The 27,135-nt window shown below is 43.2% G+C and overlaps 1 protein-coding gene across 1 annotated transcript in view; it reads right to left on the bottom strand.

Moving 5' to 3' along the window:
* FH (fumarate hydratase) overlaps positions 1-18,788 on the bottom strand; it is a 100,428-nt gene extending 81,640 nt beyond the window's left edge. The window contains exon 1 of the mRNA XM_040429410.1: positions 18,622-18,788. Within this exon, the coding sequence (XP_040285344.1) occupies positions 18,622-18,720 (99 nt within the window). The 5' untranslated portion in view covers positions 18,721-18,788. The remainder of the gene's footprint in view (positions 1-18,621) is intronic.
* Between the last annotated feature and the right edge of the window lie 8,347 nt (positions 18,789-27,135).

Genomic DNA, 27,135 nt, shown 5'->3' with positions numbered 1-27,135 from the left:
ACAACTGTCTGCATCCGTTCAGAACGGGTCCGTTTGTATTATCTTTAACATAGCCAAGACGGATCCTCCTTGAACACCATTGAAAGTCAAAGGAGGACGGATCCGTTTTCTATTGTGCCAATGAAAACGGATCAGTTTGGCTTAGCTGCAAGCAGCGTTTTGGTGTCCGTCTCCAAAGCGGAACGGAGACTGATCTGATGCAAACTGATGGATTCTGAGCGGATCCTTTCCTATTCAGAATGCATTAGAATGCAAACTGATCCGTTTTGGACCGCTTGTGAGAGCCCTGAACGGATCTCACAAACGGAAAGCCAAAACGCGAGTAGAGAAAGTAGACTAACCTTTATCATCCCACACAAGTTATCTTTGTATTGCTGTGCCTTAGCTGTACCCACGTTACTACTATGTGGTCAGCTTTCCTTATGGTTAGTCAGTCCTCTTGCCCTCATCTGCCACACGTGGCCTATACGTTATTCATACCCATATGTATTCAATATGTTTGTACATTACATATACTCTTGCTAGGCAGCATTGTTATTTTCTTCAGTGCATTGTTAGGAGAGTTTAGCTGCCTGTCAACGTGTGAGGGTGGCAGAACACCAGTACCATGCTTCAAGAGCTATCAGCAGCTGAAGCAGACCCTCCACTTTCTGCCCGAGCTCAGCTGGGGCAGAACAGTTTTTAGGGAACCTGTCACCGGGATTTTGGGTATAGAGCTGAGGACATGGGCTGCTAGATGGCCGCTAGCACATCCTCAATACCCAGTCCCCATAGCTCTGTGTGCTTTTATTGTGTAAAAAAATAAAATAAAAATTAACCTGGGATGAGTCAGAGCTTGAAAATAGGACTCTTCTCTGGTCACACTGCCGTTATGTCTCGTTTTCACTAACTTTTGTTTATTGCAGATACAAAGAGTTAAAGGGGTTGTCTGCTTTTTTCTGTAGATAACCTATCTTTCTCCCCCTCCTGGTGCCCAACACTGTCATCCTGCTGCTACCCTTTATAGTGCAGAGATAATAGTGCCACACAGATATTCCCCTCCCCCAATAGCGGAGACTGCCTTCAATAGTAATAGTGCCCCTACAGCAAACCCAATAATAGTAATGTCTTCCATATTGTGCCCAATAATAATGCCCCACAGTACACCCAATATTAATAATGCTCCCATAGGGCATTAGTGTCCCCATTTATATAATGCCCCCAACATATAATGTTCCCCCCTGCTGCAGAATAATGGCCCCCAGATATAATGCTCCCCCCTGCTGCAGAATAATGGCCCCCACATATAATACTCCCCCCTGCTGCAGAATAATGGCACCCACATATAATGCTCCCCCTTGCTGCAGAATAATGGCACCCACATATAATACTCCCCCCTGCTGCAGAATAATGGCACCCACATATAATACTCCCCCCTGCTGCAGAATAATGGCACCCACATATAATACTCCCCCCTGCTGAAGAATAATGGCCCCCACATATAATGCTCCCCCTGCTGCAGAATAATGGCACCCACATATAATACTCCCCCCTGCTGAAGAATAATGGCCCCCACATATAATGCTCCCCCTGCTGCAGAATAATGGCACCCACATATAATGCTCCCCCTTGCTGCAGAATAATGGCCCCCACATATAATGCTCCCCCTGCTGCAGAATAATGGCACCCACATATAATACTCCCCCCTGCTGAAGAATAATGGCCCCCACATATAATGCTCCCCCCTGCTGCAGAATAATGGCACCCACATATAATACTCCCCCCTGCTGCAGAATAATGGCCCCCAGATATAATGCTCCCCCCTGCTGCAGAATAATGGCCCCCACATATAATACTCCCCCCTGCTGCAGAATAATGGCACCCACATATAATACTCCCCCCTGCTGCAGAATAATGGCACCCACATATAATGCTCCCCCTTGCTGCAGAATAATGGCACCCACATATAATACTCCCCCCTGCTGAAGAATAATGGCCCCCACATATAATGCTCCCCCTGCTGCAGAATAATGGCCCCCACATATAATGCTCCCCCCTGCTGAAGAATAATGGCACCCACATATAATACTCCCCCCTGCTGCAGAATAATGGCCCCCACATATAATGCTCACCCCCTGCTGAAGAATAATGGCCCCCCACATATAATGCTCACCCCCTGCTGAAGAATAATGGCCCCCACATATAATACTCCCCCCTGCTGCAGAATAATGGCACCCACATATAATGCTCCCCCTTGCTGCAGAATAATGGCCCCCACATATAATACTCCCCCTGCTGAAGAATAATGGCCCCCACATATAATACTCCCCCCTGCTGCAGAATAATGGCCCCCACATATAATGCTCCCCCCTGCTGCAGAATAATGGCACCCACATATAATACTCCCCCCTGCTGCAGAATAATGGCCCCCAGATATAATGCTCCCCCCTGCTGCAGAATAATGGCCCCCACATATAATACTCCCCCCTGCTGCAGAATAATGGCACCCACATATAATGCTCCCCCTTGCTGCAGAATAATGGCACCCACATATAATACTCCCCCCTGCTGAAGAATAATGGCCCCCACATATAATGCTCCCCCTGCTGCAGAATAATGGCCCCCACATATAATGCTCCCCCCTGCTGAAGAATAATGGCACCCACATATAATACTCCCCCCTGCTGCAGAATAATGGCCCCCACATATAATGCTCACCCCCTGCTGAAGAATAATGGCCCCCACATATAATACTCCCCCTGCTGAAGAATAATGGCCCCCCACATATAATGCTCCCCCTTGCTGCAGAATAATGGCACCCACATATAATGCTCCCCCCTGCTGCAGAATAATGGCACCCACATATAATGCTCCCCCTTGCTGCAGAATAATGGCCCCCACATATAATGCTCCCCCTGCTGCAGAATAATGGCACCCACATATAATACTCCCCCTGCTGAAGAATAATGGCCCCCACATATAATGCTCCCCCTGCTGAAGAATAATGGCCCCCACATATAATGCTCCCCCTGCTGAAGAATAATGGCCCCCACATATAATGCTCCCCCTGCTGCAGAATAATGGCCCCCACATATAATACTCCCCCCTGCTGAAGAATAATGGCCCCCACATATAATGCTCCCCCCTGCTGCAGAATAATGGCCCCCACATATAATGACCCCCACATATAATGCTCCCCCCTGCTGAAGAATAATGGCCCCCACATTTAATGCTCCCCCCTTCTGCAGAATAATGGCCCCCACATATAATGCTCCCCCCTGCTGAAGAATAATGGCCCCCACATATAATGCTCCCCCTGCTGCAGAATAATTGCCCCACATATAATACTCCCCCCTGCTGCAGAATAATGGCCCCCACATATAATGCTCCCCCTGCTGCAGAATAATTGCCCCACATATAATGCTCCCCCTGAAGAATAATTGCCTCCACATATAAAGCCCCCTTATATAAAATTCTCCTCCTGCCGAATAATAGTCCCATATAAAAATGTATAATAATATAGCCATACGTATTGCTCCCCCGGTATTTCCCCCAGTAGTGCCATAGATATATTTATAAACCAAAAAACAAACAAAGAACAACACATTATAATCACCTGTGTCAGTCTGCACTGCAGGCCACAAGTTTCTTCTTTCTTCAGGCCACAGGGCCTGAGTTGCCTCTTCCCGGCGCAGGTGATCGCGATGACATCACCGCAACCAAATCAAAAAATCATAAGAATCATTGTGTCCGAAAAACACCCACACTGCTAAAATATTAAAATATTCATCCTATGCGGCAAATGGTTTAATAGAAAATAAATAAAAATTCAACATTTTTCATCACTTAAAAAGGGGTCAAAAAGATATATACACCCCAAAATGGTATCAAAAACCTGCAATTTTTTTTTTTTAAAAATTAACCCTCACACAGCTATGTAGACGCAACTATAAAAACTTGTGGGGGTCAGAATATGGCAATGGAAAAAAAAATTATCTATTTTTCCAAAGAAAAACTATATAAATGTGATATCACTATAATCGTACTGCAGATATAAGTTACCAAAATGATAAATAGCCATCTCAGGTAGGAGTTAAATTTGTTATTCCAACTTTACTAGCAAATTGCTCTTCTTTTTTTTTTTATGTTTCCATATTATGAAACAGCCTTTCATTGTTTGCTAGGGCAGAGTACAGTACATTTAAAAAACATTTGGATTGAATAAACAGAGCTCAGATGAACAAATCTGAAGTACAGTATTCTGGTAGTCTGTTCTGGCAGAGGAGCAGACTACCGGCATAGCCGGATGCCGCTGGGTCTCTATTCACTATAATGAGATCAGTCGTGTTTCCGGCAAGTATGCTGGCTTCCTGGCGGACACGGGAGTACCGAAATGCTTAAATACCAATGTGGACATAGCCTTAGTGCAGGGCTTGACAAATTTCCTTGAAATCTAGGAGCCAGCTAAAAAAAGTTAGGAGCCAGACGGAGCCGCGTCATAAAGCCCCCAGTAGATGCCCCCCCCCCACTTCTCCATAGAGCCCCCCCAATAATGCATGCCATTACATAGGGCCCCCAGTAGATGCCCCCATAGTGCCCCCCATAATGTGCCAGTATATATGGCCCCCATAGTGCCCCCCATAATGTGCCAGTGTATAGGGCCCCCATAGTGCTTCCCCTCTTCTCCATAGTGCCCCCCATGTTGTGCCAGTATATAGGGCCACCATAGTGCTTCCCCTCTTCTCCATAGTGCCCCCCATGTTGTGCCAGTATATAGGGCCACCATAGTGCTTCCCCTCTTCTCCATAGTGCCCCCCATATTGTGCCAGTATATAGGGCCCCCATAGTGCTTCCCCTCTTCTCCATAATGCCCCCCATATTGTGCCAGTATATAGGGCCCCCATAGTGCTTCCCCTCTTCATAGTGCCCCCCCCCCCCATATTGTGCCAGTATATAGGGCCTCCACCCCCCTTCTTGCCAGAGTATACTATAAATTATTAAAAAAAAAAAAAATTAACTCATATACTTACCTTATGCTGCTGTAAGTGATGCGATGCAGGCCTCTTCCGGCTCATGTACGGCTCAGGCGGCGCGATGACGTCATTGCGCTGCCTGCACCGGCCTCTGATAGAACGGGCAAGGGAGACGCCTCTTCCCTGCTCATCCGCACCATTCATCTGTATCGCTGTCCTAAAGACGGCGATACAGATGAATATGGATATGAGCGCTTCCACAATGGAGGCGCTCATCTCCACTCCTGCTGCCTCCAGACAGAACGGGCCCCCCTCCGGCGCTCCGCACCCGTCGCCCGTGCACCTTTGAAAACGGGCTGACAAATAACCAAGCCCGATTAACTTCTAGTAAACAGTAACTAAACCTTTATATGAACTTTTCATATGAGGTCCCTAATGTTCTAATAAAACTAAGGCTAATTTCACACTGCCGTTCCTGGGTCCGCCTGTGAGATCCGTTTCAGGGCTCTCACAAGCGGCCCAAAACGGATCAGTTCAGCCCCAATGCATTCTGAATGGATAAGGATCCGTTCACAATGCATCAGTTTCAGCCTCCATTCCGCTCTGGAGGCGGACACCAAAACGCTGCTTGCAGCGTTTTGATGTCCGTCTGACGAAACTGAGCCAAACGGATCCGTCCTGATTTACAATGTAAGTCAATGGGGACGGATCCGTTTTTACTGACACAATATGGTGCAATTGAAAACGGATCCGCCTCCCATTGATGTTTAATGTAAGTCAAAACGCATTATCATGGGGGGAAAAAAAAACTAAACTTTTTCTCTCCATGGTAAGGCCTCATGCACACGACAGTGTTTTTTCACTGTCAGTGATTTGGCTTCAGTGTTCCGTGTCCGATTTTGCTTCAGTTGCGTTTCCTTGTGTCTTCCTTTTTTTTTTGTCTGACAGGGGAAAAAAAGGAAGGTTAATGAAAAGTGTAATTTTATTGCACCAAGGTCTTGTAGAAAAAAAAACGGACACGGACGACATACCAGTTATGCATCAGTTTTTTTTTTTGTTTTTTTTTACAGACCCATTGATTTGAATGGGTCCATCCTCCGTTTTCCACTGACAAGAATAGGACAGGTTGCGGTATATTTTTTTGAAGGACTGGAATCACGGACGCGGAGAAAAAACTGAGGACTATCATTTTTTTTTCACAGCTCCATAGAAATGAATGAGACCTCCGCTAAACTATGAAAAATGACGGAACGGACACGGATGCACACAACGGTCGTGTGCATGAGACCTAATGCAAACGGATCCATTCTGAACGTATACAAGCGTTTGCATTATAGGTGCGGATCAGTCTGTGCAGATACCAGACGGATCCGCACCTAAACGCACCTATTTTTACTACACTTTTCCCTGCCTAAAGCGCACCATTCCCTGAGCGCTTAAAACTCAGTTCTCCGTACACCGCTGACAGCTCAGTGGTGTACGGAGTACACATTTTCTCAAAGGGCAGCAGCAGCGCTGTGAGTGCTCCCTGGACTATTACTAACTCTTGGCATAGTACATGGGTACCCTGCAACCATGTATTATGCCAGGTTTAGCTGAGCAGAGCGGGCTCTTGCTTCTGCCTGCTCCGCTAAGCGCTGACATGCACTTCTCTTAGCTTAGCGGAGCAGGCATATAAAGGTTTAGTTTCTTTTTAACTCCTTCTGTGACGGAGATGGGAAAAACAGCAATACCGCCACAGAGTTTTTACATTATAAATTTTATGGCGTTCATTTTTTTATATAAATAAAAATATCTTTATTCTCTGGGTCAGTACAATTACAGTGATACCACAGTTCCTTTTTTTTACATTCTACTACTTTTGTGCAATAACCCTCCCACTTTTTCTTTTTTAAAAGGAATTAAATCTTTTTACATCTCCACTTACCAAGACCCTTAACTTTGTTAATTTTTCTTTCTATGGAGTAGTGTGAGAGCTTGATTTTTGAGGGATGACATTTTTTTTACGGTGTTCACCGTAGGGGATAATTTACATGATATTTATGTAGTGCAGGTCGTTACAGATACCAAATATATGGGATATTTTTTTTGCAATTCTATTAAATTGAAACTCGTATTTTCAATGGAAAAAAAAGCATATTTTTTTTTACTCAAATTTATTTTTACTGTTCTTTTTTAACAATTTATAGTCCCACAAGGGTACTATAACAGACAACATTTTGATTGCTTTTAAAATAGAATGCACTATCCCTATAGTGCATTGTATTTTAATGTCAGTGCTTTACTGACATTGAACAGCAGGCTGCGCCAGAGAGGTGCTGGAAAATATTCAAAGCTGGGGCATGGGTGTCCTATACCAGACCCCAGCCAGCCTTTACACACATCAGCACCCGCAATCACATTTGTGGGGAGCCAATGGGAGACAGGGAGAGTCAGCTCCCTCTGTCACCATCTTATATACACAGGGCTGGTTTTAGACAAAATGTGGCCCTGGGTAAAATTAAAAGCGAGGCCCCGAATTCTGAAGTACTGTATCAACAGTCACATTTATTCACTTGACACAAGGGGAGAAGTCACCGCCATGGCCCACGATTGGTTGCAGGTAGGGATGAGCGAATCGACTTCAGATGAAACAGTATTAGGCCTCTTTTCAGCCTGGGAGAAGGAGACGCCCAGGAGAACAAGAGCAGGCTCCTCCCGGTTGAGCCGAAAATCTGAAGATACCGGAGCCTATCCCGGGAGAACGGAGCGGCGTCCAGGGATAATAGTAAGTGCAAGGAGATTCCTGGGCGCCGCTCTCCATGTCTGTATGCTTAGTTTAGATTTTTTATCGTAATGAAAAGGTCCTCTTTAAAACATAATTTTTTTGGTTTCAAAAATGCTATTATTGTGTTAAAAAAAAAAGAAAAAAAAGAAGTATACATATTAGGTATCGCCGCGTCCGTAACAACCAGCTCTATAAAAAATATCACATGACCTAACTCCTCGGATGAACACCGTAAAAAACAAATTTATATATATGCAGACTGGAATTGCGGATGTGTGAATGGAGCCTTTTTCTGTGCTCTGATAGAAGATTTTCTGATTTAGGCTGCATTCACACGTCCGTGGTGTGTTGCGGGTCCGCAACACACCCGCCCGGCACCCCCATAGAAATGCCTATTCTTGTCCACAAGCTGCGGACAAGAATAGGACATGCTCTATCTTTTTGCGGAGCTGCGGACCCAAAGATCGGGGCCGCGCACCGCAAATGCGGATGCGGACAGCACACATCCATTCCGTCCCCATAGAGAATGAATGGGTCCGCACCCGTTCCGCAAAATTTCAGAATGGATGCGGACCCATTTTGCGGACGTGTGAATGGAGCCTTATACAACATTCTCCTTTTAGGGTTTCCCTGCCGACAAGTCTGCTATCTGCCAGTCTTTCCCTTTTAGATGGACTGCAGAGAAATAGGCTAGATTTTTTTTTTCCGCCCAAGAGAAAACTTTTGCTGACACTGCTGCTAAGGCTTTGCTCTTTGTCCTCGTTTGTTTAAATAAGTTACTGTTGATATTGTCCAAAAGTACCTTTATATGCCTGGCTCTTAACTGAGAGCTGAGCCATAGTATGATCCCACCGGCCTTGTACTAGTGACTGGGAAGAATGGACCCCCAAACCCCTGCTGGCATCCGTAGTTATTGCCACAGGATTGTATTGTTGCTACTGTAACCCTTGGGTCAGACGTTACCGCAAGGATTGTCAGAGTCAGGAGGCCTAATGCTTACATAAGATCTCAAATTGACACCAGCTTGGATCTGTAAAGAGAGGAGATTTTCTGGATCACTTTTATTTGCTTTTCTTCTGGAAGAAACAAGCTTAACTGATATGAGTCTAGGAGTACTCCTTAATTAAAAAAAATATATATATTCTGCTTCCGGTAATATGATTTTGTTAGATTCACTATCCATCCTAACTCTGTGTTCACATGCTCCTTAAGTTTTATTTTTGAATCAGCTGCAATCAGAAAATTGTCCAATAACGGGATGAGTAATATACCTTTTTGTTGAAGATGACTTGATACTTCTGCCATTGCTTTGTTAAAGACTTTGAGCAGACGCCAGCCTGAATGGGAGAACATGGAACTGATAATGACACAGGACTCCGTCCATGATTAGGGCGAACCACAGAAATCTTTATGGTAGCCGTGAATGGGAGGAATATGGTAGTACTCATCAGTCAAGTCCAGGGTTACCATATAGCAGTCCTGTGTCAGAGATCTATTGTTGACTATACAGTCTCTATTTTGAATTTTTTGTATTGTAGGTGACGATTTAGTGATTTCAGATTGATTATCGCTCTGTATGTCCTATTGGGCTTTCTTACTAGAAAAATGACTGAATAAAATCCTAGACCCTGTTGTTCTAAAGCAGTGGTCCCCAACCTTTTTTGCACCAAGGACCAGTTCCATGCAAGACAATTTTCCCAGGGACCGGGTGGGGTGGAGGGTTCTGGGGCAGGGCTTAGCGGTGCTGGTCGGCGCTTACTGATTCACGCGCATAACAAAACACAAGGTGCATATTAAAATATATAAACACTATATAAACTGACTAGGGTCTCTGCTGCACTGTACCGTACTTTTCGCCCTATAAGATGCACCGGCCCATAAGACGCACCTAGCTTTTAGAGGAGAATAAGAAAAAATGCATGACTCGTCCAGTTTGGGTACTAGAAAAAGGGATGAATAAAAACCCCTGCCCCTTTCCGAATCTGGAACAGGAACCTTTTCTCTATTAGAGAAAAGATTTCTTGTCTTAACCACTTCACAACTGGTCCATTTGCCCCCTTCCTGACCAGGCCTAATTTTGCAAATCTGGCATATCTCACTTTATGTGGTAATAACTTTGGAACGTTTTTATTTATCCAAGCCATTCAGAGATTGTTTTCTCGTGACAAATTGTACTTCATGGTAGTCATAAATTTGAGTCAATATCTTTCACCTTTAATTATGAAAAAAATCCAAAATTTACCAAAAATTTGGAAAAATTTGCAATTTTCTAAATTTCAATTTCTCTGCTTTTAAAACAGAAAGTGATACCTCATAAAATATTTATTACTTAACATTCCCCATATGTCTACTTTATGTTGGCATTATTTTGGAAATGTCATTTTATTTTTTCAGGACGTTAGAAGGCTTAGAAGCAATTCTTAAAACTTTTAAGAAAATTTCCAAAACCCACTTTTAAAGGACCAGTTCAGGTCTGAAGTCACTTTGTGGGGCTTACATAGTGGATACTATAAATGACCCATCAAGTCACTTAAAACTCATTTTACAAACTTTTTTAACCCTTTAGGTGTTCCACAGGAATTAAAGGAAAATGGAGAATACATTTTTAAATTTTACTTTTTTGGCAGATTTTCCATTTTAATCCATTTTTTTCTTTAAAACATCGAGGGTTAACAGCCAAACAAAACTCAATATTTATTACCCCGATTCTGCGGATTACAGAAACACCCCACATGTGGTCGTAAACTGCTGTATGGGCATACGGCAGGGCGCAGAAGAAAAGGAGCGCCACATGGTTTATGGAAGGCAAATTTTGCTGGACTGATTTTTAGATACCATGTCCCATTTCCAGTAGAAACTCCCAAAAAGTGGCCCCATTTTGGAAACTAGGGGAAAAGGTGCCAGTTTTATTGGTACTATTTTTGGGTACATATGATTTTTTGATCATTCATTATAACACTTTATGGGGCAAGGTGTGTTTTAGCACAGTTTTTGTCAGGGCTGTGGAGTCGGTAGATAACTGCTCCGACTCCTCAGTTTTTGGTACTTCCGACTCGGACTCCGACTCCTCTGTATTTAATATGCGAATGTATTTTATACATTCCTTGAAGGAAAGAAAGGCAACATACATGTCATTACCACAGAACTACTGGCTTCTCCTTTGTGTGCTGATCTTCTGCTGAAGATAGGGCAGTGGGAGGATCTAGGAAGGGGCATTTATTTTAAAACATGATTTCCCTAGTAGAATCCCATAGTCATGTTTAAAGTTTAAGCTAACAATCTGAGTTTACAAGTTTTTATAGCCTTAGCTAAATGACCGCAGTTTTTCAAAAGGTTTACAGCTTCAGTCTTGAGCTATTGACTATCCATTCCCTTCACTTATACAAGTGTCTCTAGTCCTGCAAAAAACACATTTACTTAATCAGTTATCAGTGAGAGGCTAGGTTAACCATGGACGCTGCGTTCCCTGTAACAGCGGAACACAACACAATGGAAAGTATAAGTATTGCCGCTCCTTAACTGTGCGTTGCGTGCCATATTGTGAAGCATATGAAAAGCATGCTTCTTCATGGTCACTTAACGTATTCGTTTTGCGGTAACGTGACGCACTGCATGCATTGGCCTTTATTCTTACAGTAGAGAAGTACCGTATTTTTCGCAAAAGTGGGAGAAAAATAGCAGTGCGTCTTATGGGGCGAATGCTGTGACCGTCCGGCGAATAGGCTGAGAGGGAGGGGGGGCTGGGGGCATCTGTTTCTGTAATGGCAGTGGTGCCCGGTGCAGTCACTGTATTTTACTACACCGGGCCCCGCTCACTGTAATATAATCATATCTAACTTGTGGATATTGTTAAAGTATTCCAATCATCTTAAATCTAGCGCTGTACTTCTTACTGCTAACTTCTTGGCAGTCAGGAGGACGGGTGGGCGCTCGTAGCGTAGCTCACTACGTCACGCGCCTGCTCCGCCCACTTTATGAATGAAGCAGGCACTGGGCCCCGCTGCCATTACAGAAACAGATGCCGGCCCCCATTCAATACACAGGGACACTGTTATGGGGGGGGGGGGGTTGGGATCTGTGGATGACACATAAGATAAGATGCTATATATGTGCCATCCACAGATGCCCCCATAACAGTGCCATCCACAGACCACCATTAGTTCAAAACCCACCAAAAGCACACCTTTTGGTTAAAAAATATTTTTGTTCTTATTTTCCTCCTCAAAAACCTAGTTGCGTCTTATAGGGCGAAAAATATGGTAATTAATTATAACTTTTTGTGAATTGGGACATTTAAACTTGCTTCTTTTTTTTTTTTATTATAATTTAAATCTAGTAGGAGTTGGAGTCGGTTCATTTTTTGCCGACTCCAGGTACCCAAAATTGCCTCCGACTCCACAGCCCTGGTTTTTATTTATTTTTACAGCGTTCAACTGAGGGGTTAGGTCATGTGACATTTTTATAGAGCAGATTGTTACGGACGTGGCGATACCTAATATGTATACTTTTTCTTATTTATTTAAGTTTTACACAATAATAGCATTTTTGAAACAAAAAAAAATTATGTTTTAATGTGTCCATGTTCTGAGAGCTATATTTTTTTTAATTTTTTTAATAATTTTCTTATGTAGGGGCTAATTTTTGCGGGATAAGGGGACGGTTTTATTGGTACCATTTTTGTGGGACATACACCTTTTTGATCACTTGGTGTAGCACTTCTTGTGATGTTAGGTGACAAAAATGGCTCTTTTTTTTTTTTTACACAGTTTTTATTTTTTATGGTGTTTATCGGACTGGGTGGATCATGTGATATATTTATAGAGCCGACAGTCACAGACGCGGCAATACCAAATATGTCTATTTTATTTTTTTCTATTTTTAACTTTTTTTTTTATTCCTTACTTGGGGAATTTTTAATTTTTTTTGTAAAGTGGTAGGACTATGTTCTCATCACGGGAATCTATGCCCCTTTTGATGCAACCCATTATCTTATTGGCCTTGGCAGCAGCTGCCCAGCACTGGTTTCTACAGCTTAGTTTGCTGTTCACTAAAATTCCTAGGTCCTTTTCCATGTCAGTGTTACCCAGTGTTTTACCATTTAGTATGTACAGGTGACTTGCATTATTCCTTCCCATGTGCATAACCTTACATTTGCAGCTGCCACTTCTCTGCCCAAGCCTCCAATCTATCCAGATCCATCTGTAGCAGTATACTGTCCTCTTCCGTGTTAGTATATTTTTTGCGGGGCAAATTGGACTTTCTACCGCCACCATTTAATATGACATACAAGGTAGCAGGTAAAAAAACCACACAATTTCTCCACCGTTTTACGGGTTTTGTCCCTACGGCGTTCCCTTTGCAGCAAAACTGACCCATGCCCTTCATTCTCTGGCTCAGTATGATTACAACGATAAAAACCTATACACGATAGGTGGCATGTCTAAATAATGGGGAAAAAAAAAAAAAAAATTTTTTTTTATAGTTATATCTACTGAGCTGTGTGGTGGCTCATTTTTTGTGGGACAATCTGTAGTTTTTATTGATATTATTTTGTACTGTGTGTGACTTTTTCATCACATTTTATTTATTTTTTGGATAGAAAAGAAGCACTGAAAAAATGGTGAATCGGCCATTTTGACCTTTTTTCAGTTATGCCATTCACCACATTAGAATTTATTTTTAAATAGTACAGGAGTTTTCGGACGCAGTGATGCCCATGATGTTTATATTTTTTGTTATTTGTGTATTTATTATTTTTTCTACGGTGAGGGGGGTGATTTACATTTTTATATTTTTTACTTTTTTATGGTTTTGTAACTCGTGTTTGAGGGTACAAGACTCCCTTTTTTTCTATTCTGTACCATTATGTTTCATATAGATCCATAATGGTACTAGAATTGCTTATTTCTTATGTTAGCCTGCTGGCCAAAATAAGAATTGCAGCTCCAATACCCTGGGTCTCTTCAGAGAGACCCATCATATTGAAACCAATTACTGGCATCCTCATTGGCCTCAGAAGATGCTGATAAGCCTGGAAGCACGAGCATCTTGATCACGGCATCTAAAGGCTTTATTGACCAGAATCAGCATTATTGCCGGACGAGATCATTAGCCGTGGGTCTCTGCAGTTTGAAGACCCGCCGACCATGGCACCCGCCGCATGTGCCATGTTTACCCATTGCTCCAGCGCTGTACATGTACGGCACTGGTAGCGAAAGTGTTAAACAAAGTCTATCACCACAGAACTCCCTATTAAAGGGGTTGTCTGGGTTCAGAGCTAAACCCGGACATATCCGAATTTTCACACAGGCAGCCCCTGATATGAGCATCGGAGCTGTTTGTTTACATTTTTCACACTGCTAGGCGGAGGCTTCAGTCACTGACACTAATGGACAGGCTTTAGCACTGCCCTAGCCGTTTTACAGCTGAAGCGATCTATGTTGGTCCCATGTTGATTTGTTCCCGCATTTCAGAGAACAATGAAGTTTTAATATATGCAAATGAGCCTCTAGGAACAACAGGGGTGTTCCAGCTACACCTAGAGGCTCTGCTTTTTTGCAACTGCCATGCCCTCTCCAATTTGATTAACAGAGCCAGGAGTGATGATGTTTTCAATGCCTGGCCTTCTCAAAGTGGACAGGAGCAGCAATTGTAGAAAGAGCAGAGCCTTGATGTGTAACGGCAATGCCCCCGTTGCTCCTAGAGGCTCATTTGCATACATTAAAACATATCATTTACTCTCAGCAATGTGGGCACATTTGAACATGGGACCAACACAGATGCCTTTTTGCGGACCGTTTTTTGCATTCCGTATACGGGACCATTCATTTCAATGGTTCCGCAAAAAAAAAAAAATGTATTCCGTATGCATTCCGTTTCCGTTACGTTGAAAGATAGAACATGTCCTATTATTGCCCGCAAATCATGTTCCGTGGCTCCATTCAAGTCAATGGGTCCGCAAAAAAAAACAAAACACATACGGAAATGCATCTGTATGTCTTCCGTATCCGTTCCGTTTTAGCGGAACCATCTATTGAAAATGTTATGCCCAGCCCAATTTTTTCTATTTAATTACTGTATATGCCATACGGAAAAAAGGAACGGAAACAAAAAAAACTGAACAACGAATGCGTGAAAAACGGACCGCAAAACACTGAAATAGCCATACGGTAGTGTGAAAGAGGCCTTAGATTGTGGTCACCTAAATAAAATGTTCCCAATCTGAGGCTCCGTGCCTGTGTTAATCTATGCTTTTTAAAGGGACTCTGTCACCACTTTCTAACCCCCCCTTTTCAAAGTATTGTTATCTGCATGGCGCCCCTGTGATTATAAATGTGTTGTTAGAAGTTAAATTCGCCGTCTCCTTTTGATAAAAAGAGCTTTTATCTAACCTGTCAATCTTCTTGATAAGGTGCCCAGGGCGTTTCTTTTCGTCTCAATCTGCCGCCCGCCGCCGCCACCGTTGGTGCCCAGCTCCTCCCCTCATGCTTTCAGCGCCGCCTGAATGTAATCAAATACGCCTCCGGCTCTCTCTCAGTGCCCCCTCCTCCTTTTCAAAGATCCCGCGCGTGCGCACAGGGCTGTGCCTGATGCGCCCGTGCGGACATTTACAATCAGCCTCATTGAGCGAAGTGCGCATGCGCGCACTTCGCTCAACCTCCTCATCAGACGAGCACTGCAGCCGGCTGGCTGCAGTGCTCGTCTGATGAGGAGGTTGAGCGAAGTGCGCGCATGCGCACTTCGCTCAATGAGGCTGATTGTAAATGTCCGCACGGGCGCATCAGGCACAGCCCTGTGCGCACGCGCGGGATCTTTGAAAAGGAGGAGGGGGCACTGAGAGAGAGCCGGAGGCGTATTTGATTACATTCAGGCGGCGCTGAAAGCATGAGGGGAGGAGCTGGGCACCAACGGTGGCGGCGGCGGGCGGCAGATTGAGACGAAAAGAAACGCCCTGGGCACCTTATCAAGAAGATTGACAGGTTAGATAAAAGCTCTTTTTATCAAAAGGAGACGGCGAATTTAACTTCTAACAACACATTTATAATCACAGGGGCGCCATGCAGATAACAATACTTTGAAAAGGGGGGGTTAGAAAGTGGTGACAGAGTCCCTTTAATATGGAAATAAACTGTTTGGTGTCACCAGGGAATCACTGTTGCCACTGTCACCCCAAAGCTCAGCTCCTTCTAGAGCCCGGCCCAACCCTTCCACTCTCATTGACAGATTCAAGCAGTAGAGATGTAATCTAGTGCATGTGCCGTGGCTATGGAAATTAGACTACTTCAACCCTGGCAAGCACCATGGCAGTACAGTATGTATGCCAATTCCTGAATACAGAGCCAGGTAAGATGACATCACCGCTGTCCAGGAAAACTCAATGCCGGAAAAGAATAACGCTAGTGTGAAAGTACCCCAACGGTGCTCACGTTTTAAAAGGAACCTGATTTTGCCCTCCAAACCCAGTGCATTACCTTTATAGTTGGTTCATGTGGTCCCTGGTGTTCTAATAGGTCTTTGGCCACATGCACAAAACCATGTTTTGGATCCACATCCAATCTGTATTCTTGGCGGTTCATTTCTACGGCCGCAACAAATAGAGAGAGCACACGGATGTCATCTGTGTCCAGCAAATGATAGAACAGGACCTATTCTTGTCTGACGAGAAGAGCCATTTCTACAAGAGGGAGCGAGGAAAGGGCGGCGCGCACACGAACAGTATCCGTACTTTGCGGATCAGCAGTTTGTGAACTGTAAACTGCATACGGTCGTGTACATGAGGGTTTAGACTTCAGAATGATGGTGATCTGTCACCTCTCCCCGATTGGCACTGCAGGGGATGCCAATGTCAGTCACTGATGGGGTAGGGTTTGAAGGGGGCTAGCTTGACTTCCAGGAAGGGGACCTACTAAAAGGAATGACAGGGTGGAATGCCCATAGAGAATAATGGAAATGTAATATTTGAATTAGAGACAAAACCATTTGACATATCTAATAATTATTTAGCAGGCTTACTCTCCAAGTTCAGTGGGATTATTTCATGTTCAGATTAGGTGGAATTATCACTGTTTTCTGCCGAATGACGAGGGTGAAGGACACAATGGAATGCCCATAGACTATAATGGGAAGTAAAGTATGAGCTCATTTGCAGGTAAATCTGTGTTATGTAGGACATTAACATGATAATCCCACTTAATCTAAATTTTATATAATCCCACTGAACTTGAAGAGTAAACCTGCTACAGATTTATTTGATATGTTGAATGGTTCAGGCACCAAGTCATGTTTTACTTCCCATTATAGCCTATGGGCATTCCATCACCTTTGCATTCTATAGAAAACGGTTATAATCCAAGGTAATTTTCATTTTACATTATGCTACTCTACCCAGGGAACACTTGCGGTAAAGGTTAATGTGCTACATAACACAGATTTACCTGCAAATGAGCTCATAGTTTACTTTCCATTATAGTCTATGGGCATTCCTTCGACTCCTTCACCCTCGTCATTCTGCAGAAAACAGTAATAATTCCACCTAATCTGAACATGAAATAATCCCACTGAATTTGGAGAGTAAGCCTGCTAAAGAATTATTAGATATGTCAAATGGTTTTGTCTCTAATTCAAATATTACATTTCCATTATTCTCTATAAGCATTCCACTCCGCTCCATTATTCTCTATGGGCATTCCACTCCGCTCCATTATTCTCTATGGGCATTCCACTCCGCTCCATTATTCTCTATGGGCATTCCACTCCGCTCCATTATTCTCTATGGGCATTCCACTCCGCTCCATTATTCTCTATGGGCATTCCACTCCGCTCCATTAGTCTCTATGGGCATTCCACTCCGCTCCATTAGTCTCTATGGGCATTCCACTCCGCTCCATTAGTCTCTATGGGCATTCCACTCCGCTCCATTAGTCTCTATGGGCATTCCACTCCGCTCCATTAGTCTCTATGGGCATTCCACTCCGCTCCATTAGTCTCTATGGGCATTCCACTCCGCTCCATTAGTCTCTATGGGCATTCCACTCCGCTCCATTAGTCTCTATGGGCATTCCACTCCGCTCCATTAGTCTCTATGGGCATTCCACTCCGCTCCATTAGTCTCTATGGGCATTCCACTCCGCTCCATTATTCTCTATGGGCATTCCACTCCGCTCCATTAGTCTCTATGGGCATTCCACTCCGCTCCATTAGTCTCTATGGGCATTCCACTCCGCTCCATTAGTCTCTATGGGCATTCCACTCCGCTCCATTAGTCTCTATGGGCATTCCACTCCGCTCCATTAGTCTCTATGGGCATTCCACTCCGGTCCATTAGTCTCTATGGGCATTCCACTCCGGTCCATTAGTCTCTATGGGCATTCCACTCCGCTCCATTAGTCTCTATGGGCATTCCACTCCGGTCCATTAGTCTCTATGGGCATTCCACTCCGGTCCATTAGTCTCTATGGGCATTCCACTCTGTTCCATTAGTCTCTATGGGCATTCCACTTTCCTGTTAAAGTCTATGGGCATTCCACCCTGTCATTCCTTTTAGTAGGTCCCCCAGGAAGAAGTTTCCACCTCCTTGAGACAGACCATTAGCCTCTGGCAGGAGCACAGAATGCACTCAAGTCCAGGAAAACATATCATCATCAGGGGCCACATGAACCTACTATAAAACAGTGGGGGTGAAATCAGTCTGACGTGCCCTTCAAGATGGCCCTACGTGTGAATGCCACAAACCGAACACGGCAGCAGGCACTGTCTGTCACTGCCCGACATACAGAAGACCGGACGCGCACCTGTCTCTGATAGACTACAAGGTCTGCATGACAAGCGCACAGGCTGTGTGGGACATGTCCTAGAAGGTGACCTTCCGCTAGACCTTCTACAAGAACCGCAGCGTTTTCTTACCATCCTCACTGGTGTGAACGCCGCCGCTGGCAGCAGGAGCTTCCTCTCGTGACAAGAAATGCGCTTCAGCAGCTGAAGGGAAATCAAATAACGATTCATGATCAAGCAGCCAACATCCACAGTACGAGAGACAAGCCTCAGCCCCGCCCAGGGTTCCTGTGAGCAGCCAATCACTAAGACGCGTGTGCGTGACGGGTGACGTCTGACGTCTGCACTACCAGGGGAGATGAATCGATCCCGATAAATCGCTAAGCGGAGCTTCAAAGGCTTGTTGGCGCTGATCGCTGATGCACTAATTGTAGTGACGCTTTTGCAGCAGAGTAGTATATTTTGAAGTGATGTTCGTATTACACCAGGGATGGGCAATCTAGGGCGCACCAGCTGTTGTGAAACTATAGTGAGCAATGTGCAGTTTGCCTGGATGTTCTCGAAACATCACAGAAGTAAATGCAGCATGCTGGGCTTTGTAGTTCTACAATAGCTGGAATGCCAGAGGTTTCTGACCCCTGTATTATGCCAAGTTTTTTTTTCTTCAAAATTAAAATACAAGTAAAACTATAAAAAGACAAAATAGTTCAGCGCAGTCTTAGCTATGGTTAAAAGATAATTACATGTGATGTGTAATCCCACAAAGTCTCTCTTCATAAAAGGCCTCTTTCACACTACCCAGCCCAATTTTTTCCATGTAATTACTGTATACTGTATATGCCATACGGAGAAACGGAAACACAACGGAAATAAAAAAAACGGAACAACGGATCCGTGAAAAACGGACCGCAAAACACTGAAATAGCCATACGGTCGTGTGAAAGAGGCCTAAATCTGTGAGATTACGCAATGTTTTCTAGCCCTCGGGGTACTCCAGATCCAAATGTTAGGAACCTTTCCTCAATGCCGAGTGTTCCGCTAGATATTACATATCTCTCCTCACTTCAGCAATAAGGTCCTGCAAAAGGATATACACATAGTGCTCACCGTATTTTTGGAAATATTAAACGTTTTTATTGTACTTACAAGATATAAAACTTGCTTCATTCATATAAAACTTCATAAAATCTCATAGCCTGACCCGGGTTTCTCCCTGAGTAGGAAACCAAGGGTTAAGGAGCTGCCTGCTGAACTATAATAGCATTGAAATTAGTGATACGTCTATTATTGGGAATCTAAAATGAGTTTGTATTTAAATTTATTTGCATATGAAATAAAAGGAATGTATGTTTGTAAATTATTTGAGAAGATGGGTATTTATGTATTAAGTGTGTGAGACATATTATGCAAATAAGGAAAGGAGCAAGCGGATATGATGCCGCAAACACTTGTATCAGATATAAATGGTGACACGCCCCTGATGAAGCGGTGCGAAACCCTGGTCGGGCTAACAACAGCGCATGACCAGCGGAACAGGCTATGGTATTGTTGTTATCAAGTAACCGTGGCAACTATTGTCGCATATGGCAAAAGAGTAACAATGATGATACAGAACTGGAGGGTGTCTATAAAAGGGCCCACACCAAGCGCCAACTCAGGTTCATATAAGTCCCATCGTGATAAGGGATCAGGGGCAAGCCATTGTCCCCGTCCCTAGCCACTACACCCCCGATACCGCACAAATTATAATAGGGAATGGTGCAGGGTCGCAGATGCTCCACACCGGTGCACCCGACCCAGGATTACCAGAACGTGCACCCCCGTGCGGAACAGAGGAGAGGGGCGCTAATTACGTCAGCTCTCCCCTCCTCCCTCAACCACCAACCTCTGCCCCAATTCCCAATCAGAATAAGGTGATACATTGCCATTCCATATCATTGTGTGTACAAATGGAAGAGATATATACTATTATTGCTATCTCTTCAAATCGCCCCTATCCGACTGGTCAAGTACAAAAATTTAATGTAAAAGGAAAGAAAAAAAGAGCCCCCCACATGGGTACATAAAAATGTCACATGGAGGTTTCATGTCGGGTGATGTCCTCAAATTCATGACAATGATTTCCATCCACATATCCTGAAACATAAAGGAGAAACAATTAATTAAGAACACCGATCTTAACCTGTTTGGGACATAGGGTGTACAGGTACGCTCTGATGTCTCGGTACTTAAGGACACAGGGCGTACCTGTACGTCCTATGTATTTCCGATCACCGGCGGGCGGTGATCGGAACTGGGTGCCTGCTCAAATCATTGAGCAGGCACCCGGTGCGCGGGGAAGTCCCGCAGCTTTTTATGGGTCGGCGGCAGTGCCATCGGGTCCCTGTGGTGCTGTAGGGGGGACCCGATGGCATAGAAGGCAACGCAATGCCTTCCGGTGACGAGCCTGTGAGATCCAGCCCCCTGGATCTCACAGGCTGGAAGCTGTATGAGTAATACACACAGTATTACTCATACAGCCAATGCATTACAATACAGAAGTATTGGAATGCATTGTAAAGGGGATCAGACCCCAAAAGTTGAAGTCCCAAAGTGGGACAAAAAATAAAGTGAAAAAAAAAGTTGAAAAAAGAAAGTTTCCCCCCCCCAAAAAATTAAAAGTTTCAAGAAAAATAAAAATTTAATGTAATTTCCCCCAAATAAAGTAAAAAAATAATTGGTAAAAAATAGGGAAAAATAAAGTAGACATATTAGGTATTGCCGCGTTCGTATCGACCGGCTCTATAAAAATATCACATGATCTAACCCCTCAGATGAACACCGTAAAAAATAAAAAATAAAAACTGTGCTAAATAAACTATTTTATTGTCACCTTACATCACAAAAAGTACAACAGTAAGCGATCAAAAAGGCGTTTGCCCACCAAAATGGTACCAATCTAACCGTCACCTCATCCCGCAAAAAATGAGCCCCTACCTGAGACAATCGCCCAAAAAATAATAAAAACAAAGGATTAGAATACAGAGACACTAAAACATCATTTTTTTTGGTTTAAAAAAGCTGTTATTGTGTAAAACTTAAGTAAATTTAAAAAGTATACATATTAGGTGAACATCGTAAAAATAAAAAAAATAAAAACGGTGTAAATAAAAGCCATTTTTTGTCACCTTACATCACAAAAAGTGTAATAGCAAGCGATCAAAAAGTCTCATGCACCCCAAAATAGTGCCAATCAAACCGTCATCTCGTCCCGCAAAAAATTAGACCCTAACTAAGATAATCGCCCAAAAACTGAAGAAACTATATGGCTCTCAGACTAAGGAAACACTAAAACATGATTTTTTTTGTTTAAAAAATATTATTGTGTAAAACGTACATTAAAAAAGTATACATGTTAGGTATCGCCGCATCCTTAATAACATGCTCTATAAAAATATCACATGACCTAACCCCTCAGGTGAACATCGTAAAAATAAAAAAATAAAAACGGTGTAAAAAAAGCAATTTTTTGTCACCTTACATCACAAAAAGTGTAATAGCAAGCGATCAAAAAGTCATACGCAGCCCAAAATAGTGCCAATCAAACCGTCATCTCATCCCACAAAAATCATTCCCTACCCAAGATAATCGACCAAAAACTGAAAAAACTATGGCTCTCAGACTATGGAAACACTAAAACATGCTTTTTTTTTTTTTTTAAATGAAATCCTTATGCAAAACTTAAATAAAACATAATAAAAACATAAATAAAAAAAATGTATGCATATTAGGTATCGCCGCGTCCGTGACAACCTGCTCTATAAAAATACCACATGATCTAACCTGTCAGATGAATGTTGTAAATAAATAAAAAAATGATGCCAAAACAGCTATTTCTTGTTACCTTGCCTCACAAAAAGTGTAATATAGAGCAACCAAAAATCATATGTACCCTAAACTAGTACCAACAAAACTGCCACCCTATCCCGTAGTTTCTTAGATGGGGTCACTTTTATGGAGTTTCTACTCTAGGGGTGCATCAGGGGGGCTTCAAATGGGACATGGTGTCAAAAAAACAGTCCTGCAAAATCTGCCTTCCAAAAACCGTATGGCATTCCTTTCCTTCTGCGCCCTGCCGTGTGCCCGTACAGCAGTTTACGACCACATATGGGGTGTTTCTGTAAACTACAGAATTAGGGCTATAAATATTGAGTTTTGGTTGTCTGTTAACCCTTGCTTTGTAACTGGACAAAAAATATTAAAATGGGAAATCTGCCAAAAAAGTGAAATTTTGAAATTGTATCTCTATTTTCCATTAATTCTTGTGGAACACCTAAAGGGTTAACGACGTTTGTAAAATCAGTTTTGAATACCTTGAGGGGTGTAGTTTCTAGAATGGGGTCATTTTTGGGTGGTTTCTACTATGTAAGCCTCACAAAGTGACTTCAGACCTGAACTGGTCCTTAAAAAGTGGGATTTTGAAAATTTCTGAAAAATTTCAAGATTTGCTTCTAAACTTCTAAGCTTTGTAACATCCCCAAAATATAAAATATCATTCCCAAAATGATCCAAACATGAAGTAGACATATGGGGAATGTAAAGTTATAACTATTTTTGGAGGCATTACTACCGTATGTATTATAGAAGTAGATAAGTATTATCTCTTCCATTTGTACACACAATGATATGGAATGGCAATGTATCACCTTATTCTGATTGGGAATTGGGGCAGAGGTTGGTGGATGAGGGAGCAGGGGAGAGGTGACGTAATTAGCGCCCCTCTCCTCTGTTCCGCACAGGGGCCTACGTTCTGGTAATCCTGGGTCGGGCGCACCGGTGTGGAGCATCTGCGACCCTGCACCATTCCCTATTATAATTTGTGCGGTATCGGGGTTGTAGTGGCTAGGGACGGAAACAATGGCTTGCCCCTGATCCCTTATCACGATGGGACTAATATGCACCTGAGTTGGCGCTTGGTGTGGGCCCTGTTATAGACACCCTCCGGTTCTGTATCATCATTGTTACTCTTTTGCCATATGCGATAATAGTTGCCACGGTTACTTGATAACAACACTACCATAGCCTGTTCCGCTGGTCATGCGCTGTTGTTACTTACCACACGAACTGACATGTTCAGTGTGGGCAGATAAAGTCATATGGTGCACATGCGCGGGACGTGAGGAAATCTCGCGTTCGCGGGATACATGCTGGCGCCTGCGCAGTATCCATCATGGACGCTGAAGCTGCTTGACACATGTGAGGATTCATGACGTGGGTTTGTCTTCTTTTTAATTAACACATGATTAGCACAGATGCACTTTATGTATAGATTATTGGCAATTATGGATGTAACACAGAATCATGGCTATAGTGAAGTTATTTGTTGTAATAACGGTCACTATGTAACAATGTTGTATTTTATGCACATGTATCATATTGAAGCATTATTTAAGATCATGTTTTACACAGTATATTTATGTTTATTTATTGATGATCAATTATGTAACACTGATGAGGTTTACCTGGTTTAAATATGTTGGGGGCACTATGCTCACTAGCTTGACAAAGGCTCCATTGAGAGAGCAGAAATGCTGCAATGCTGTTGGGTGTAATAAAATCCACCTTTTTCACTTGAAGACCGGAGTGATGCCCTCATTTTGCCGTTCTTATTTCACTGTTCCTGGTCCAGAAATTTTTGTGGGAATTGCACCTGGCATACCTATAGAGTGCTGCTGCTCTTTATCTTTTTCTTTTATCACTCCAGGAAGGCAGGGAGTAAAAACAAATTGTAAAATCGCATGGTCTTGAAGGGGTTAATTGCACAAATGGTGCATTCATTGGGCTAGCAGGCATAGTCAACACGTCAGTAATACCCTATCAACAATCCTGTAAGAGAGAAGAAGAAACAGCGCTGTCAAGAACACTGATGCCAGACAAAAAAGGCTGCGGAGCATCTATGGGTAAAATAAGGATCTGTGTATAGCAATAACTCCAATTAGAGAAAATTATAAAAATATTAAATGTTATTAAAGACCTCCTTTTTGGGTTAAAAACTTTTCCAATAGCACCATTATCAAGGGGCAGTATAAAGACCAGCAACTACTACCTACCCCCTCCCCTCCTTAGGTATTAGGTGATGGTTTTTATACTGCCCCTTGATAATGGTGCTACTTTTTAAAATTGTTTTTAAAGGGAATCTGTCGCCAGTTTTCTGCTCTTTTAAATCGTAACAGCCCCAGCACATGCCAGTGAGACCCCATATTCATAAGCTCCTGGCTCTCCCTGCCACCTGCCTCTGATTGACAGGTTTTTTCCCATATAAATCAGCAGCAGGTGGGCGGGGAGAGCCAGGAGCTCATGAATATTCAGTTTCAGCCAGAGCTTATGGAGCTGCTCAGTACAATAAGTTTTAGCAAAACAGCTGTATCAGTTAAAGAAAGTGACTCAGCATTTTGCTAAGGGGATCTGTCACTAGTTTATGTTGTGTAAAGCGTGTGTTTAACCCTTTCCAGTAAAAAAAAAAAAAAAAAACAGTTTGGGCCAAATTCCAAAGCCCCATTTTTCAAACCTGACATTTCACTTTATGTGGTAATAACTTTGGAACTCTTTGGCCTCTTTCACACGGGCGTTGCGGGAAAATGTGCGGGTGCGTTGCGGGAACACCCGCGATTTTTCCGCGCAAGTGCAAAACATTGTAATGCGTTTTGCACGCGCGTGAGAAAAATCGCGCATGTTTGGTACCCGGCTTGGGATCGGTGTTCTGTAGATTGTATTATTTTCCCTTATAACATGGCTATAAGGGAAAATAATAGCATTCTGAATACAGAATGCATAGTAAAACAGCGCTGAAGGGGTTAAAAAATAAAATAAAATTTAACTCACCTTAGTCCACTTGATCGCGTAGCCCGGCATCTCCTTCTGTCTCCTTTGTTGAACAGGACCTGTGGTGAGCATTAATTACAGGAACAGGACCTTTGATGACGTCACTCAGGTCATCACATGATCCATCACCATGGTAAAAGATCATGTGACGTACCATGTGATGACCGGAGTGACGTCATCAAAGGTCCTGTTCCTGTAATTAATGCACACCACAGGTCCTATTCAACAAAGGAAACAGAAGGAGATGCCAGCTACGCGATCAAGTGGACTAAGGTGAGTTAAATTATTATTATAATTTTTTTAACCCCTCCAGCGCTGTTTTACTATGCATTCTGTATTCAGAATGCTATTATTTTCAATTATAACCATGTTATAAGGGAAAATAATAATGATCGGGTCTCCCTCCCGATTGTCTCCTAGCAACCGTGCGTGAAAATCGCACCGCATCTGCACTTGCTTGCGATTTTCATGCAGCCCCATTCACTTCTATGGGGCCTGCGTTGCGTGAAAAACGCAGAATATAGAGCATGCTGTGATTTTCACGCAACGCACAAGTGATGCGTGAAAATCACCGCTCATGTGAACAGCCCCATAGAAATGAATGGGTCGGTATTCAGTGCGGGTGCAATGCGTTCAACTCACGCATCGCATCTGCGCAGAATACTCGCCCGTGTGAAAGGGGCCTTTTACTTATCCAAGCCATTCTGAGATTATTTTCTCGTAACACATTGTACTTCATGACAGTGCTAATTTTTAGTCAATATATTTCACCTTTATTTATCAAAAAATCCCAAATTTACCAAAAATGTTGAAAAATTCACTATTTTCTAAATTTTTATTTCTCTACTTTTAAGACAGATAGTAATGCCTCATAAAATAGTTATCAGTCATCATTCCCCATATGTCTACTGTATGTTGGCATCTTTTTGTAAATGTCATTTTATTTTTTTAGGACATTAGAAGGTTTAGGCCTCTTTCACACGAGCGTGTCCGGATAAGGTCCGGATTAGGGATGAGCGAACCCGAACTGTATAGTTCGGGTTCGTACCGAATTTTGGGGTGTCCGTGACACGGACCCGAACATTTTCGTAAAAGTCCAGGTTCGGGTTCGGTGTTCGGCGCTTTCTTGGCGCTTTTTGAAAGGCTGCAAAGCAGCCAATCAACAAGCGTCATACTACTTGGCCCAAGAGGCCATCACAGCCATGCCTACTATTGGCATGGCTGTGATTGGCCAGTGCACCATGTGACCCAGCCTCTATTTAAGCTGGAGTCACGTAGCGCCGCACGTCACTCTGCTATGATCAGTATAGGGAGAGGTTGCAGCTGCGACGTTAGGGCGAGATTAGGCAGATTAACTCCTCCAAAAGACTTCATTCTGTGATCGATCTGCAGCTGTGGATCATTGAAGTGCTATTATTGACTTGCTCACTTTTTTGAGGCTGCCCAGAGCGTTTTTAGATCACTTTTTTTCTGGGGTGATCGGCGGCCATTTTGTGACTTGTGGTGCGCCAGCACGAGCTATCACCAAGTGTATTTAACCATCGATAGTGTGGTTATTTTGTGCTATATCCTACATCAGCTGCAGGCTGAGCCTGTGTCACCGAAGTGCATTTAACCATCAACAGTCTGGTTATTTTTTGGCTATATACTACATCAGCTGCAGGCTGAGCCTGTGTCACCCAAGTGCATTTAACCATCAACAGTCTGATTATTTTTTGGCCATATACTACATCAGCTGCAGGCTGAGCCTGTGTCACCCAAGTGCATTTAACCATCAACAGTGTG

The sequence above is a fragment of the Bufo bufo genome, chromosome 4 (assembly GCF_905171765.1).
Source record: "Bufo bufo chromosome 4, aBufBuf1.1, whole genome shotgun sequence".
Classification (NCBI taxonomy): Eukaryota; Metazoa; Chordata; class Amphibia; order Anura; family Bufonidae; genus Bufo; species Bufo bufo.
Note: the sequence above shows the minus strand (reverse complement) of the source record. Positions and strands in the feature narration are given on the sequence as shown.